The sequence below is a fragment of the Sceloporus occidentalis genome, unplaced genomic scaffold (genome assembly GCF_023333645.1).
Source record: "Sceloporus occidentalis isolate IW3139 unplaced genomic scaffold, rSceOcc1.0.p SCAF_149, whole genome shotgun sequence".
Lineage (NCBI taxonomy): Eukaryota > Metazoa > Chordata > Lepidosauria > Squamata > Phrynosomatidae > Sceloporus > Sceloporus occidentalis.
Window position 1 is genome coordinate 1002393 of NW_028317129.1, and position 19416 is coordinate 1021808.

The 19416-nt window shown below is 36.0% G+C and overlaps 1 protein-coding gene across 1 annotated transcript in view; it reads right to left on the bottom strand.

Moving 5' to 3' along the window:
• LOC149280687 (polypeptide N-acetylgalactosaminyltransferase-like 6) overlaps window positions 1-19416 on the bottom strand; it is a 537937-nt gene that overhangs the window by 393628 nt on the left and 124893 nt on the right. Inside the window, exon 2 of the mRNA XM_089500181.1 lies at window positions 11047-11058. Within this exon, the coding sequence (XP_089356307.1) occupies window positions 11047-11058 (12 nt within the window). The remainder of the gene's footprint in view (window positions 1-11046; window positions 11059-19416) is intronic.

Here is a 19416-nt window from a genome sequence, read left to right on the forward strand (position 1 = left end):
TAAAAATTAGTATATTTATATAAAGGCAGGCTTTAAGAGTAAATGTTAGTCATCCAACTTTAATGGAAGTCTTCTGGTGGTGGAGGTAAGGAAAGAACAGTCCCACTATACCACAAAAATATATTACAGTAAAGGGATTTAGCATCCCTGTTTCATATACATAACATAAGAATATAACAACTAGTGTTCTTTGTAGCGCCTTTTCTCCCAGTGGGACGCAAAACACTTTTAGCTCACTTGCTCTCGGAATTAACAGAATCAGCAGCAGATTAATAGATGTTATTATTACCCAATTATGGGAATTCATTGGAAGGATGACGAGCTAAGTTGACCTGCCAGGATTTCAACCTGTGACCCTGAGGTTTTGAACATATACTATAAAAAGCTATTGTTGAGCTTGTTTTGGCATGACCACTATTGTTGTAAACAGAATGGCATTGGTTTAGTCACTCTGGGTAATGAAAGTTTGTAGATGAAAGGACTTATTTGATTTACGCGACTATATTAGCCGTATGAACAGCCATGTCAGTGTGCTGTTTTAGCAGCCCAAAATATCACATGACTCACAATAATGGCAGCCTCCAGGTCTGCAGAAATATATAAAATATTTTTTTTCCATGGGACTTCTCTGTTAAACAAATTCAATTTATATACACATTTGTCCTGGATATTAAAAAATATATTCACTATTCATTTTTGTCGCTATTGTTACCAGAACACATAAAATGATAAAACATGTAGACTCTCACCAGCAAGTAATTATAAACAACTGAATAATTAGACACATCTTCCCTAATAGGTGTTTTCTGTCTGTTGCAAATTGTTAGTTTGTCCTATTTAAGTTATTCATTTTTACCATCATTGGAAATTACAACTTTATTTCTAGTTGTAGTGAATGAGCAGATGTTATTAGTGTCTTTTACAATACAATACTTTAAAGAGTTTGCATTATGTTTATACAGTGCTTACTGCTGTTAAGTGAAACAATATAGTTATCACAATTGCCTTAATATAACAAAGCTAAAGGCTTTTATCTGCTCTGAAGAATTAGATTTTATCCATTTTTTTTCAGATTTTCAATTGCATTTTTCTTCATCCTTAGAGACCTAGCAGTAGTTGTAGTCCAACAACTGCTTGAACATTTGGGCAGTCTGCACCCACAATCTCTCTCCATAAACTATGATAAAGACGTAAAGGGTTAACTCGGCTGGCCAGACTAAACTTACAGTAGGTAACTGGTATATTAACTAATGCACAAGTTGTTTACAAGTTTATTTCATTTTGTGGGTTGTATACAAGGGATTGAGAGTTCAATGCCAAGAAAACCCACCTATCTTTAGCCCCAAAAAGAGGCCAGTCTAAAAAAAATAATAATAATAAAAAAAACCCCCAGAAGCTTAACCCCTTAACGACAAAGCCCGCACATGTACTGCCGTTAAATAGCTGCACAAGTGAGGCTAAGCGTGGATCTGGGGAGGAAAGCCCTCCCCGGAAGAAAAATGTCCGCCGCCGCACCGATTATCAAAGATCGCGGCGGCGCCCGGCTAAAAAAGCTCAGGAAGCGATCGGAATCGCTTCCTAAGCATAAACTGTGTTGTTGACATCAGTAACACTACCCCCTATCCCGATAGCCTTGTGATTGCTCCGAAGAGCAACCACAAGTGCCATCCTGTAAATGATGTTGCTGTCATTCACACGATGGCATTAACAAAAGATCACAGAGGGTCTCTGAGTTCACAGAGAATTCTCGAGCTCCTCCTGCAAGATGAATGCAGGTACTGCATCCAACCATGCAAGGTCAATGGAGCCCAGCTCACTAATCAGAGTGATTAGTAAAAAAAATAAAATAAATAAAATAATAATAATGTTAAAAAATGTTAAAAAAAAAATAAAAAAGTTTTTGATGAGCAAGTCCTACAATTCTTTATCTTCACAAAAATTCCCACATGGAAAGAGTTAAAATGTTGGCATTACAAATGCCCATAGGGTGTCTAGTATTAAAAAATGCATGAGTTGATGGGGTAAATTGAATTGGCCGGGTTCAAAGATGTCCCAAATATGGGACATGGGGGCAGTGGGATCAGATGTCTAAATGACAAAAAAATACACACCTCACAAAGACGGCATTTTACCTCCCAAATAACCCTACAAACCCATACATGTGGGGTATCACTGCGCTCAGGAGATGAACACATATTGGGGTGTTGTTTGACACGGACATATACCAGGTGCGATAAATTTATACCTGAAGTACAATGTGTGTGAAAAAAATACAAAACGCTACCTGTACCTATTGCCGCATAACATGCAGAAAAAAGCAAAAAAAACATAAAAACATTCTGTATTTCTAAACTCAGGACAAATAGTAGAATCTATTTAGCATGTTTTTTCATTAGTTTTTGCAGATGAGTAAAAGTTTTTTGTTTAAAAAGTGAGAAAGTAATTTTTTGACAAAAAATCCCCATATTTTATAATTTTTTATAGTAAATTAGATGATATGATAAAAGTAATGGTATCTAAAGAAAGCCCTGTTTGTCCTGAAAAAAACAATATATAATATGTGTGGGAGCATGAAATGAGAAAGAAGAAAATCACAGCTAAACAGCAACACTGAAAAATGTTAAAAGAGCCATTGTCCCACAATATACTACGAGTAAGAAACAGAATTGTCCTTAAGGGGTTAAAAAATGTTGCAAATAAATAACCATAAAGCTGCATGTTTATATACAGCCATTCACTAGCTGAGCCACATGGCTGGAGGATGCATTGCATCCTTCTTTGACTGTAATTGACGTTTATCACATTCATGGTAAGTATATAAATGGAAGTATAGAAAAAAAACTCTCCCAGCAAAAAGTTTAGAATCTTCTGCTGTCAAGCTTGCAGATAATTCATTGTTAATTTTTGAAAACATTACGTTTTTTGTTATGTTTCACCTTCTATGTATCTTATAATATTTACTTATCTCAAATGGATTGTATTTTTTTTTGTTATATGTTGGCGGTTGGGGGGTGGCTAACATGTCAGCTTGCTTTCCATTAAGGATGCAAGGAAATATATGCAAAGTACCAACTCATTTTCAACTCAAGTGCAAATTTGCAAAATAGAAAATTCAGTCCAACTGGCGTTAGTTAGTTTAGTTAGCCATTTTGTTACACAATGTTGAGTGCGCGTTCTACTTGGTAGATAGATAACAGGGCACAAGCCTAACATGCTTATGGAGAATAGTTAAAAATATCTTTGGGTATACACTATATGTAAAGAAAGAGAGATACAATGGGGGGGGAGAGAGAACATAATATATATTATAAAATATTTCTCTCCAACTCTTTGTAAATTTTCAATGCATACAGGCAGTTGTGGCTTGATGCCTTTCTTATATAAATCCTACAGGGCATTGGCCCTTGCCAGCAAACAATATATTAAAAATCATACTGCTTCAACACAGTCATAGTAGAAGAATAAGCACCTGAAGAGTGCCTTGTGTGAACATTATTTTTAGCATGCACCCCTAGGACGCACATTGTTTAATTTGGGCTTGTCCTTGTGGAGCTGCCAAGGATTAGCATTACACACAGCCTTTGACTAACTGTATGATTCCTACATTAACCTGAAACCCGGTGGGATGACAGACTGATAAAGTACATTGTGGATTTGGAAGATCACTTTCCCCTAGAGAAGATTTAACATCTGGTTTAATTATAAAAATGTATGAGGTACAACAGAAAATGATGTGTTGACTACTTACAGAAAATAATAATTTATTCAGTTTTGCAAGAATCAGATTAAGGCATTAACGCGCAAGTTAGCTGCATAGCACATTATTTGCACGTTTGGTAAATGTGTTCTTCATGGAAATCTGTCTGGGGTTAAATATATCTGAATCAAATACTTTTTATTTATTAGAAATATACTTGGAGAGTAAACAGGCTTCTGCAGCACATGATTATGTTCAGAAATAGTCTAGCATAAAAATATGTTATTTTTTGCCAGCAAACAGTATGTTTAAATTGGTTCCTTTGGGATCCAAAGAAAGATCCAAAATATATAATTTAAAAATCTTCATGTTTGAGTCTAATGTTTAAATGTATTTATAGTATGGTTTTAGATACACTTTTTTTCAAGTGAAAAAGCTGCAAAGAGTAAAATGTCAACGTGGGTATTGTAAATATCAATTCACTTTCTTAAGTATAGATTAAACTATATTTGTCATAGGGTGAATTACAATTGAAGTTATTTTAAACCCCCAAAATACATTTCATTGTAAAAATTAGACTAGATCTGTCACTTTCCATTACTACCCATTTATTTATACCACCTGTTTTGTACCAGCAGATGCAATGGCAGCCTCAGAAAGTGGTTTAACCCCTTCGCGACCTTTGCCGGTTCAGGACCGTCATAACAAGAAGGTCACTAAATGACCTTTGACGGTCCTGAACCGTCAAAAAATTAAATAAGCTTAGAAAGTGATCAAGGATCACTTTCTTCGCTTAAACGGCCTTGCTGCAATGCCTCGATGTCGAGGCATTCAGCAAGGCCGAGATCGGCATCGGGGGCCATGTCTGGCCCCTCCCCGGGGCGTCAACAGCCGCCATACATTGTATGGCGGCGGACGCCCGTTTTAAAAGCGTTTAGGAGGCGATCAACGATCGCCTCCTAAACTTAAAAGGTGTCGCTGGAATGCCTCGATCAGGAGGCATCCAGCGACACCAAACACTTACCTCTGGGTGGGCTGTGACCGCTCCGGAGAGCGGTCACAGCCGCCGCTGCCGGTGATCTTCGCCATCAAGCAAGATGGCGGCGGCCCGGGAAATAAAACAATAAAGACGAAAAAGTTCGCTAGAGGGTCTCCAGACCCTCTAGAGAACTGGCTCCACTTGCTGGTTGAATACAGGTACTGCATTCAACCATGCAAGTCAATGGAGCCCAGCTTTCTAATCACTATGTGATTAGTAAAATATTCAAAAAAAATAAAAATAAATAAAAAATGGAAAAAAATTAAAAAAAAATGTGCTAACATTTAAAAATAATTATGCAGTGATGTCACTAGATGAACCATCCAGTACCAGCAAAATGTGTAAAAAAAAAAATATAAAAAAAGTATTAAAAAAATAAAATAAAATTAAAAAATAAAGTTTATTATTTTGAGCAAGTGCTAAAATTTCTCAAAAATCTCAACAAAGAGTTAAAATAAAAGCACTTCAAATACCCAAGGGGTGTCTAATATATAAAAAAAATGGCTGATGGGGTAAATTGGAGTGGCCTAGCTCAAAGATAGGGCATAGGTACAGACTGACCAAAATGGCGAAAAAAAGCGCACTTCCCAAATGTGGCATTTTAAATCTGAAACAACCCGCCAAACCCATGCATGTCGGGTATCACTGCACTCAGGAGATGTTCCTGAACACACATTGGCGTGTTGTTTGACAGTGGCATATACCAGGACCTGTATATCTATAACTAAAGTACAATTTGTGTGAAAAAAAATAAAAAAAATTACTATTACAAAGTTTGACAAAGTGTAGTTCTATAATTGGTGCATGGAAAGGGTTAAAATAACAGCATTTGGAATACCCTGGGGTGTCTAGTTTTCAAAAATATATGGTTTGAATGGGTTAAATTGAGTTAACCGGCTTCAAAGATATTCCAAAGAGGAGAGGGAGGCACAATGACCAAATGACCACCTGAATTACGCATGCCCCAAAAGTAGCCTTTTACCAGCCAAACAATCTGACAAACCCATGCATGTGGGGTATCGCTGTACTCAGGAGATGTTGCTGAACACATATTGGGGGGTTGTTTGACAGTGACATATACCAGCACCTGTATATCTATAACTAAAGTACAATTTGTGTGGAAAAAAAAATAAAAAAAATTACTATTACAAAGTTTGACAAAGTGTAGTTGTATAATTGGTGCATGGAAAGGGTTAAAATAACAGCATTTGGAATACCCTGGGGTGTCTAGTTTTCAAAAATATATGGTTTGAATGGGTTAAATTGAGTTAACCGGCTTCAAAGATGTTCCAAAGAGGAGATGGAGGCAGACTGACCAGATTTGTTAAAAAAGATTTGGAAATCATAAAACGCTGCTTGTACTTATTGCCCTATAACTTACAAAAAACAGCAAAAAAACATAAAAACATTGGGTATTTCTAAACTCAGGACAAGTAGTAGAATCTATTTAGCTAGTTTTTTTACTTGCTTTTTTAGGTGAGTAAAAGATTTTTCAAATAAAAGTCATAAAATGTGTTTTTTTTTCAATTTTTCACCATGTTTTTTTAATTTTTTTTATAGTAAATAAGATGATACGATCAAAATAATGGTATCTGAAGAAAGCCCATCTTGTCCTGAAAAAAACAATATATAACTTATGTGGGTACACTAAATGGGTGAGGAGAAAATTACTGCTGAACACAAGCACCACAAAAGTGTCAAAACAGCCTCGGTCCCACAGGGTACAAAACGAAAAATGAGCCCGGTCCTTAAGGGGTTAAGTATACAGAATACAATACACATATTATATATTGTTTTTTGGGGGGTTAAGTAACATTTATATTATTATTTAATAATTTATTGTCACTAAGATATAAAAAAAACAATTGTCACTATGCTCTCCAAATAAATGCTTACCCTTCCACATTATGTAGAATGGAGGTGTTTATCGAACACAAGTGGTAACGTTTCAACTCTCCAGGAATCTTGACAACGGGCTCAACAAAGACTCCTTTTCAACCTGACCATCTCACAGGTGGCAGTGTTTTAACTCACCAGGAGAGCTATTCCATGCCAAATCATCTCAGCTTCCAACTCGACCATCTCAGATTTTTATGAAGTTTGGTAGGATGGTAGAGGACATGAAGTAGAGTAACTTACATATACAGAATGTTAGCGCTCAGTGATGCACGTTCATTACAGATCAGCGTTGCCAATGTGGTAAAAATTACAACTTTTTCACTTACAAGCTCAACAAAAAATCTTTTTTGCTACTATTTGAGGTTGTGAAGCTAACAAAGCATTGTTTTCATTAAAATAATTTACATTAAATATTGATTTTTTTAATTTCAAGATCACAGTGTTTTCCTTGACCTTAAATATCTAAAAAGTGTATATTTAATTTTTGGGGACAAAAATATGTTATACAATTAAATTATATTTTGGGTTGGGTTTGGGAACAGGCATAATTCTGCTAACATCATCATTGCAGTAAAAGTTCTTCACACTATCAGCAATATTTGGGTTCAATCTCCTTCCAGACTTAGGCTTTGATGCTGACTAAATTCCAGACCCTTTTACTAATTCCTTACCTTTATGTATCATAGTAGTTTCTTACTATATTCTTCTGATAATCCAGTCTTTAGGGAGCAGTGTCAAAATTATAACCTCACTTTGTTTTGTGGTTTCTTCAAATATTTCTTTTAGTTATTGCAGTATAGCATCATTACAACCTTGATTATCAGGCATAGGTTTTTTTGGCTGGCATGTGGAATATCTTGTCTTTCAACTTCTGCAATTTTAGTAGTTTTTCTTCTTCTTCCTTCATTCTCTTTCTCTTGATAGGTGATACTCCAACACTACTCAGACTTTCATTTAATGATTCAATAGCTGTATGTGTCCACCTCCATGTCACTTTCTTCATCAATCGATGTGCTTGGTCCTTCCTTACTGACAGAATCCCTGTTATTCTTTTACAACAGTTGTCACATGTCATTTGTTCACTATTCACGTGTGGCAGTTTTTTTTACCATGGTAGCACCTTCCTTAATTCTTTCTACTGCTGATATGCCCTTTAATATTAAGTGAGTTGCAGCTCTGCGTCTGTAAGCACTGAACTTGCCTAATACATGTTGGGTGAAAGAAGTGTTTATACACATCTATACTTCATAGTTTTGTTTTACTCCTGTTCCCAAAGCCATCCCAAAATGAAACTTCTATGTATCAAAAGTGATGTTAGTTCATAAAGGGAGACGTGAACAGAAAGTGGAAAATTCATGCTACCAAAGTATGAAAATAATTGTTTAATCCATCTTTTCCATCTTCCATCAATACACCAGCAATAAAATTGGGCATAACAACCTTTTTGTACTGATTGTTCATTTACCCTATGATTTCATACTTTGCCAAACCCAAATAAGGTATTATATACAATGCCTTCCCACTTCCCACTTCTTATCTCAGGCACTTCCCCCTATTTGCTTCCTATAAATAACAGGGAGCCAACTCTTGGAAGTTATGTACGAAAATGAAAGATCAACCATTTTCTATACAATTTTGCACTATTTTATACTTTAAACATTATTTTTCCTCTATTTATATTACCTTATTCCAGTAGGGTAATTAAGAAACCAGATAACTTCATTTTTCTACAAATTCACATAATTGCCAAACATATTGATATACAAAAATAAAGAACAGGTTTACGTATGAAACCTAGCTTGTGATATAAAAAGTATGAACGTGAAAAGCAGATGGAGGGTGAGCTGGAGCTCACACATACTGACAGAACAAGTCACACATTTAATAAAGCATCTGACACCTATAAAGAAGTATAGGATGTTTCATAAACTAGTCATACATAAATTAAGCACATTTTATATTACATAAAGTGATAATGAAACTATTGGAAAAAAATCTTTTTTAGAAAGAAGAGCTGAATTATCACAATAGCACATTACATTTGTAAGTACATGGGAGGTAACTCCTTCTTTACTGAGGGAGTTTTGTACCCAAAACCTATGACTTTTTCAGCATGTTCCCCTGACCCCTTCATGACAATGGCTGATTTTATTTTTTGTAGCCTTCGTGACAACGGCTGTTTTAACATTTCTGTGGTGCTCGTGTTTAGCTGTAATTTTCTTCTTTCTCATTTACTGTACCCACACAAGTTATATATTGGGGTTTTTTTCAGGAAAAGGAGGGCTTTCTTTAGATGTCATTATTGTGATCATATCATATAATTTACTACTTAAAAATAGTATAAAATATGGTGAAAATTAAAGAAAATAATTACTTTTTCTGACTTTAACTTGAAAAATATTTTACTCATCAACAAAAGCTAATGAAAAAAACTGTTAAATAGATTCTACTATACTGTCCTGTCCTGAGTTTAGAAATACCCAATGTTTTAATGCTTTGGCATGTTATAGGGCAATAAGAACAAGTAGCATATAGCATAAAAAACTTTTTTACAAATATGGTCATTTTGCCCCCATGTGCTATTTGGGACAACTTTAAAGCCAGCCACTTCAATTTACTCCCATCAAACTATATGAAACTATATGAAAATAAGACACCCAGGGTATTTTAAATGCTAGTATTTATTTTTTTTGGCATATAAATAATATCAATACATTTTTTTTTAAAAATATTTTTCCATAAAGAGGGTAGATCCAATAAATAAACTTTTAGAGTTAAATGCAATGCAATATCTATATAGCTGGTAACTAGACTTGTTCATTTGAGTATATATGAATTTAAATGTTAATACGTTTTGTCTAATTCATGCATTCATACAAATCTCTGAAAAGGAGGATGGAACTCCAATAAAACAATTGAAAATAAACAAAAAAAAAAACTGGCTTCCTTAATGCTGTCCTTATCTTAACTAATTGGAACCTCTCCCAGATTTTCTGGAAACTCGTCCAACAGTTAATTACCACTTGTTACATTTTATTGGAGTCATAAACAGTAACAAATAGTAAGTTAATAATTTTATTTATTAAGTTTTACATTGAAATTTTATTTATCTAGTTTTCGTTGAAATGTATTTATTTATTTATTTAGTTTTACGTTGATATTTAAATAAACGGAAGATTTCATATTGGAAGCACGTCCTCTCTTTCCTACTGAGGGATATCTGGAGGTGTTGGAGGTTCGGGATGTACATTATCTTCTCCCTTGTGAGTGCAACCAACATTGGGGAGGGATAGTTTATTTGGATTGTATTGCGTTATTGTTCTTGTTTTTGTTTTTTCCGTTAAGATATCTTTACAAGATTCGCTAAACCTGGGATACATTGATATATTCAGGTTCTGTGTTGATTTTTATATATTAGATTTCATTGAGCGCACTTTATCACTATTTGGAGCTTGTGTGTACTGATTGTTGTTAAATGGAAAGGGGAACCACATTGACAAGGTTCAGCTCGTGTTGTGGGTAGGCGGTGGAAGAGTCACTTTTTGGTGACACTGTGTAATTTATAAACAGTAAAAAGCCCTAATTAGTTTTGATAAGGAGAAAGAGAGCCAAATGAAATAATTAAAATAATGTAGGTAAGCAAAGTACAACAAAGTAAGTTGTGTAGTTTTCATGTGTATAGTGCAACTGTGTACAGGGTAGTGTGAATATGCATAGTTTGGGGTCTCTGTATGGTATAGTATACATGTGTATAGAATCACATGTTTATAAGGTTGAGTCACATTGAACCTCTTAGTATGCTTGTGTCTAGGGTAGTGTGACTGCACTGTGTACTTTGCATGTGTATAGGGTAGGTCAACTCTGTATAAGGTAGTATGCATGTGTATATGGTGGGGGTCACCGTATATCACATAGTATATTTGTGCCTAGAGTAGTGTGACTTTGAATCTTATATTATGCATGTGTATAGTGTTGTTTAACTTTGTATGTAGTGTCAATTGTAGTGTTAATTGTTTGTATATACAGAGTAGTGTCTTCATATGTACGAGAGAAAGATTGTCTGAATCGATTTTGCTCATGTGCTCAAGTCTATTATACACCCACTTTTCTGCTCAGTTTAGGGTAACACCCATAGAAGAGATTTTCAATATTCCCACAAACTCCATTTCTAATGCTAAGTTACTTGGGCTTCCTTATTTGTATATGCCTGCTGTTTTACTACATTTATTTATTACTTTTTTATTTATTTATTCATAGCTTTGAGCATAGCACAGAGTTGGAATTGCATGAGCCAGAGTGTTTCATCTATACACAGCTGTTTCAATCTTGTTAGTTCTCATCAGTGCAGGATTTCATCCTCTCGGACTCATGCGTGTAAATCTGAGACCAGCTGCAAGGCACATTTATTAACCCGTTGCTGTCCCTTTGAACATACTGATATGCCCATGAAAAAAAGCTGCTAGGATGGACCTTAGTGTTTTGGGTTTTCGTAGATTTCCCTTTTGCTGCATGAGAGATTAGGTTGTCTAAAGACAGCATGGACACTGCCCTGTCAGCAGGAACCACTTGCTTCCTGCCAACAGATCCAGTGTAATGGCGCTAGCTTGCGTACACTGATACTATTTGAATGCCAGATCACACTATCGGGCAGTCCCTTACGGAAGTACTCAGGGGAGAAGTAGATAGCCAAGAGGTTTTGTTCAGATACAACAAGCAGGGCTTTCTTATGAGACAATATTATATTTAAAATATTAATGCTAGTATGTAATAAAAAACATACTAAAACACACAAAAAAACCACTTTTGAGATGCTGCAGGTGATACATTTTTTTCTTAATTGCTCTTGATCTAAATTTTCAGTTTAAATACCTAGGAGTTGAAAGCGCACAAGACTGAGTACTGTCATTTCATGTTTTGAACTAGTACCTTAATGATCTGTTTCACTTAGCCGCACAGTGTGCAGTACCTGTGGTACTTTACTTCAGTTTGCTGAACTTCCAAGCAGTCAGATAAGGCTTTGATCTCGCCTTTGTCAGACCCTGCAGCTCTATGGGGTTCATAGAAAGGAAATGAAATATTGTTGAAACGAGAAGTCTAATCCATGTAGGCCTAAATGCATTCCTGCATGTGTTTATATGGCAACTATTTGAGTATCTTGACAAAATAAGATACTTCACAGCACCTTGTTATTTCTAGCAGCCCCTGTCAAAGCAATCTTCTTTGAAACAGTCTCCAAAAAGTGTCCTAGCCAAGAGGCTGCCAAAACACATAAATATATAAAAAAAAAAGTTTCTAAAGCTAATCATTTAAAATAAAAGATCTGAATTAGATTGAATTGAAAAATATATCACCCCGTTCTATGTCTCTCAATACGACTGTTGCTAGAATGTTCTCTCTAATTCTCTTATTGCTGATGTGGGCATATATTTAAACTTCTGCAGCTATTGTTTATTTTGTAAAACGCAATCATTTGCCATTTTACTTATATTGTCTTTTACCCGTTTACTTAATTTTATCTTTTGATAAGAATTGTCAAATCACTTAATTTGTCATGTTATGAGAATTATCCAATTAATTGATTTTACACTCTACAATATGTCAGTGTGCCAAGTAAAGTGTCCTCATCTAGGCATACATCCAATAAAACAAAACAGAAGAAGGTCACTGTTCAAATTAATGGAACCATAACAAATACAGTTTAAAGACAGAATAAAAAAAACTGTTAATTGAACTTTTAAAGTTATATGCCGCTGCCCAGTGCAGAATGGAAGAGGGTTGAGGGTGTCCAAGGTAAACCTTGACCCAGGGCAGGTGCCCCTGTGGCTTCACATTATAGACATCCTTTGTTGCAGTCCAGAATAATAAAATTATTTTAGTTAGGAGATGAACCTTTTTCTACTAGGTATTTTTCCCCCCTCATTCTTAGTATTCATGTTATTTTCGATGTTATTGTCTTTTCTGACAGTTTTGGCTGCTATAATTTAGCAGAACATTTAAAAAAAAAAGAAAACTATAGCGATACATTGTTTTTCTCCCCCTGGAACTAACTTTGCCAACCACAAAAGCAGGATACAGAAGCTTATAGAGGTTTAGCTGCTAAACTAGCACGACAAAGTATTGAAGCTAGGTTCATATAAAATATAATAATCATTTGGTTAGGAAAGAGAATTAAACAAATATATATCCTCCTACAATCATTGTATATAAAAGCAGTAATTATTTATAATCCAGGTTGCTTACCCTGTACCTGACTAAACTGGCAGCTGGCATCTCTGTCACGCAAATATGTATTTCAAGTGGATTCCACAAAGAGGTCATGGTATAAAACTAGACACTCTAAGCCCTAGATATAATGTAGTGAAGTTTTACTTCACTTAGAAGGTGATGGGTTAGCATAATCGGTTTCCAGGAGAAGTCGTAGAGTCCAATACAGTGAGGGAATTTAAATGTGCCTAGGATAGGCATGAGGCTATTATGAATCTAAGATGAGACCAAGGACTGATCAATCAAAGGTCAATGAAAAAATGCCAGAGACTAGATGGGCTAAAGGGTTATAATCTGCCATCAAATCCTCTGAAACTCAACAGGTTAACCACATTAAAACCAAAATCATATTTACAAACATCAAAAAAATATACTGGTATATTTATTAGAAGATGAACATTTTCCAAGGATGAAAAGTCATTTTGAATGTATTGTAAGCATGTTCTACACACAGCGGTTACCCATTTACTTATGAATGAATATAACCTTCATTGTGACACAGTAACAGGGATGTAATTAATTAATGTACTATGTGGTTTTCAATACTTGCTACAAATACAAATACTTTTCCACTGGGAAAAATGATCTGAGATGTCAATGAGTTTTATAGTTAGTATCAGACGTTATATCAATTTTACTGTACATGAATTCCAGAGGCAGCCACATTTTACTTGAGCTTTACTTCTGCCCTGGGAAGTTAGGATGTAATCAAATGCACACTAGATATGAGAGTGTAGTCATTTGTGGCCAGTTGTATTCTGCCACCTTTACTGTTGTCTAGCGTTGAAGGTAAACATGGAGGAAATCATCTGATAATGCTCAGCAGGTAACGTGTATATTTGTGTGCATTAGGGCAAAATGAAGTCACAGGGCTTGGATACTGCATCATTAGGAGGCCATTTGGTCTGTGTGTGTACCATGAGAGCAGGGGCGTACCTAGAGTATTTGGCACCTGGGGTGGATCCTGTATGTGGCACCCCCCCACACACACACACTTTAAAACTGCATAGCTTCTACTGTTATATACCGGCGCAGACACTGAAGGTGGTACAGCATAACACTTACTGTTATCATTATATACTGAGGCAGACATTGACGGTGGTACAGCATAACACCTATCACTATATACTGAGGCAGACATTGATGGTTGTACAGCATAACATCTACCACTATATACTGAGGCAGAAAATGACGGTGGTACAACATAACACCTATCACTATATACTGAGGCACACATTGACGGTGGTACAGCGTAATCCCTATCACTATACATTGAGCCAGACATTGACAATAGTGCATCTTAACTCCTATCACTATATACTAAGCCAAACATTGATGTGGTGTAGGCCTACCACTTCATTAGTAGTAGGGATGCACCGAAACGAACTGAAACCGAAAATGCAGCATTTACCTGGCCGAAACCGAATATGACCCCCCCCCACACCATAAAAAAAAATCTAACACTTTTATTTCAAGTAAGTAACACACCAAAATAGGACAAAACAATTAAATAACAATATTAATATATATATATATATATATATATATATATATATGATTGTTAACAGCAATCACATTTCTATCGTGCCCAGGCATACCCAGATTCCAGGATATACTCGCACACTTGGCATGATAGGAGTATGATTGCCCTATCTACCCCTTCTCACTCCCTTTTGTCCTACCTACCCCTTCTCACTCCCTTCTCCCTATCTACCCCCTATCCCCCCGTCTCACTCCCTTCTCCCTATCTACCCCCTCCTAACTATCTACCCTCTCCCACTTTGAAGTTCACTTACCTTTCAGGAGTTCTGCGGAGGGGGTGCAAGGCCTCTGTCTCCCAGCTCTGCCACTGTATGGGACAGTATAAAGTGATGGGAGTTATGATGTACTAGAGCATAATTATATAATGAAAAATACATTGGAAATGGTACAGCATAACACCCATCACTCTCACACACTTACCAATCCACACATACTAATCCACACATATACCAATCCACACCAATCCAGACATATACTAATCCACACATACACCAATCCACACATATACTAATCCACACATACCAATCCACACATATACTAATCCACACATATACCAATCCATACATACCAATCCACACATATACCTATCCACACATATACCTATCCACACGCATACCAATCCACACGTATCCCAATCCACACATATACCAATCCACACATATACCTATCCACACATATACCAATCCACTCTCACTCACTGAATGCTTTCCTACCTTTCCTCTTTTCTCCTTACATCTTATTTTCCTCCTCTTCGCTCCTCTTCTTCAGTTCTTCTGTCTTCTTCCGGGTCAGAGGGCACGGACGGCAGTGGGCGCGGCTTCAGTCTTGTGTGCCGGGATCTGACAACAAATCCCGGCGCACAGCAGCTGTTGCCGCGCGGATCGCAAGGGAGCGATATCGGAGGTCTTTAACAGACCTCCAGCTCCCTTGAGTGATTTTAAGCCGCGTTCAAGGGTTGAACCCGGCTTAAAATCACTCAAGGGAGCCGGAGGTCTGCTAAAGACCTCTGATACCGCTCCCTTGCGAGCCTGCTCCTCCAGCGGCGGACATTACTGTCCGTCTCTGGAGGGGTGCCGGGTGCCGGCAAGTTGGCACCCCCCTGATGAGCGGTATCCGGTGCGGACCCCCGCCCCCCGCTAGGTACGCTACTGCATGAGAGTACAGGTGGAAGTGTCCACTGGAGGTACCTTGTCGCGGTCGGTGCAATCAATGTTCACAGGGTCCTGCTGCCCCAATTGAATGTTGATGGGTGAGGTTCCTAACCCAACAGTCAGGTGAAAGAGGTAGCCTACCTGTATGCAGTGGCTCAGAGTGTAGCTGGAACTTGAAAGGACCCCTGGAGTCTAGATGAGCTCTAGTAAAATGTGGCTGTCCTTGGAATTCTGGTACAATAACATTTATATAACTTCTGATACTAACTATAAAACTCATTGACATCTCATATCATTTTCCCAGTGGAATCTTTTACACAATAGTAAAAATAAATATTTTTATACATTTGTAGCAAGTATTGAAAACAACACAGTACATTCATTAATTACATCCCTGTTACTGTGTCACAATGAAGGTTACATTCATTCATAAATAAATGGGTAACAGCTGTGTGTAGAACATGCTTACAATACAGTTTCAAAATGACTTTTCATCCTTGGAAATTTGTCTAGGGAAAACCAATGTTCATTTTATATATATATATATATATATATATATATATATATATATATTGATATTTGTAAATATGATTATGGTTTTAATGTGTTAACCTGCTGAGGATTTGATGGCAGATTATAACCATTTTTCATTGACCTTTCATCAGTCCTTGGTCTCCTCTTAGAATCAAGATAGCCTTATGCCTATTCCATGCACATTTAAATTCCCTCACTGTATGAGACCCTACTACTTCTGCTGGAAACCTGTTATGCTAACCCATCACCTTCTAAGTGAAGTAAAACTTCATTACATTATATCTAAGGCTTAGAGTTTCTAGTTTTACACTATGACCTTCTAACTTTGTGGAATCCTTTCATGTATTTAAATGCTTTTATTACATACTCTGTCTCTCTTTTAAGCTATATGCATTAGGATCGTGTAGTCCTTTTTCATCATTTTTATCTGTAACAAGCAATTGGTGGTGAAGCACTCAAAACACTCAGGAAGGTAATCAAACAATAGAATGAATATTAAGTTAAAGAGGCAGAAACAGGTGTTCAATTCTCTTAGCTATTTCATGTCTGGATGTTTGGCTGCTCACAGGTAGTCTGGGTGAGAATATCAACGCAATCCCTATATAAATTGCAGACCACAGAAAATTGTATTTAATCCATTAACAAAAGGTGTGTATATGTACAGTATGTATGTATATGTATATGTATACATGTACGGTGTTAAAGTAAGTGTATGTTACTGTATCGTGGAAGTCTATGTTAGTGTATGATGTTTGTGTGTGAGTGTATGGTGTAAGCATGCGTGTACATGTTACTGTGGTCCTGTTATTTATGAGTGTAGTTTAGTTTGGGAGGGGGCTTAAGATCTCCTTCACTCAGATGCCTTGATCTTTAATGTTTAAATTATCTTGTAGGATAGCATTAGAGGGTGTGGTTTGCAGTGGTCTTACTTGATAACCTAGTAATTCATAATAATCTGAAGGCAGCCAAGGGTTTTGGTAGAAGGTATAGGGGCTGTTGTTCTCTTTACTTCAACTTAAGTAAAAGGAACAATAATCATCTCCATCTGCTCAGTAGTAAGTTTAGAAACGTTTTATAGTATGTAGGTGCCCAAATAGTTATCTGGTACTACCTTAGTAGTATTTGAGAGTTTGTATGAAAGGAATTATTAATATCGTCAGTCAGTGTTACGGATGTGTTATCTGCCCTCAGAAGGTAAACATGTAAAACACATATAACGGTGGCAGAATAGAACTGGGGTACACTCACATATCTAGTGTGCATTTGATTATATTTTAACTTCCCAGAACCTGTTTCCAGTGGTTTTCGTTTACAAAAATATAAGGCATTTCTGGAGGCAGAGTGGCACATAGGGGGTCAAAAGGCATATAATGGGGCACAGTGGCATATAGGGTTAAAAGGCATATCATGGGGCACAGTGGCATATAGGGGGTATAAGGCATTTCTGGGGCAGATGTGCATAACTGGGGGGGGGCAGGTTGGAAAATAGAAGGAAATAAAACCAAAATATTTTTCTCAATCATAGCTTTTATTTAAAAAAATAGTTTACATGAATTAACATTTACTGGTAAAACTTTTTTCCTATAGGGTCGTCTTATATTAAGGCTTTTTCTTTTTTTCCTAAATTAATATTCAGATTCGGCGGGTCGTCTTATAATTAGGGTCGTCTTATAATCGAGCAAATACGGTAATTCTTCTTCTTTTACATTTTTGTACATTTGTGGAAGAAGAAAAAAAATAAATTTTATTGTATCATTTTAATTGAAACCCACCAAGTAGTCTATTGTAGTTATAAATCATCTCATTCACTTTACAGTGCCTTGCAGTATTATCAAACATGCAGTTACAAAAGTAAGTAGATATTTTCAGAAATGTACTAAAAAGTTTGCTGCTCATTTTGTGAGAGTCTTTGCTAGAAAATGAATTCTATTTTAATACTCACTAAAATATATAAATAGCATTGCAGATAGAAACTTTTTCAATGAAGTGTTACATTATATATTTTAATTCTTATTCATTTTATAATATGGTCTCTGGCACTATAGCAATGGAAGCAAGGCACCAGAAGTACGAATAAAGTATAAATACAAAATAGCCCACAAAAGACCCTCTGCTGGATAGCGTGAAGCAGACTAGATTGGCCGAATGCTTCTTATGTGCCCCCAAATTCTATGTTTTTATGGTTAGAATTGTATATGGCCTGCTATAACATTGTGTCCATTTTACAGGAGCAGTAGAACAGCTAGACGGGGTTCTTCTGCACACCAATGTACAATCTTAGCTTCTAAGACATGTATAGGATATTTTTCAAGTCTCTTCACTTTATTCCCATTTCACACATGTCATTTACATTGAAATCTGTTGTCGCTGACACATCCTTCGATTTACCCTTCTGGGTAATAATCCATTGTCAATATGTAACAGCTGCATATACATGATATCCATGCAGCTCATAATTGATAAGATTATAGAAACCACAGCAGACTGAACTGTGCACAACTGACAATACATGTAACATCATTAGCCCTTCCCTGTATAATTATATTACTAATATTTACCAATATTTCAATGGCTTAAATGTAAAATGATGAATATTTAAAATAAACTGCCTTTAAAATAAGGGTTAACTTATTTACAATTATAAGACCAGGAAATAATAGAAATTGGAGGCACGCATTGCATTATGTGCATCCTTTTTTAATTAATATTTTATTTAAAAGGTGAATAACAAGCTTAACCCCAAAAGTGCAAGCATCAAACAATGTTATTTAGAATTAATTGGGTTTAATGTCTTGATTTTCTGAATTTGTTTAAATTTAGGGAGTTGTAGTCTTGCATAAATCCATCCGCAGTGCCTGTTCTCTGACACTTAGAGAATATATTTTAAGATTTCCAGATCAAGGAGTAATGTTTTTCATTTTTTTTGACAATATGTGTAGTTCTTTTGTCTTCTCATTTGTAAAAAAACAAATATGCAGCTGTTTAGAAACAAACAATGGCTCTGAGCGATGGGGAAAATGTATCCATATTCTTGAATCGCTAAGAAGAAATGTCAAGTGCCAAGACAAATGAAATAGCAGTAAAACAAAAAAAATATATACGACGTAACAGAGAATGACAAATAATAAAATATGAGCCTAAAAAAAAGACTTTTTTCCCATTTATCTGGATGAAAACACTGGAAATTCACATGGCATCTTCTATAAAATAGAAACAAAGGCACAATTGGAAGAGCATATTTATAGAATTCTGTTTTGCCTATACGAGTCACACATTTAGGTAGAAAAAAT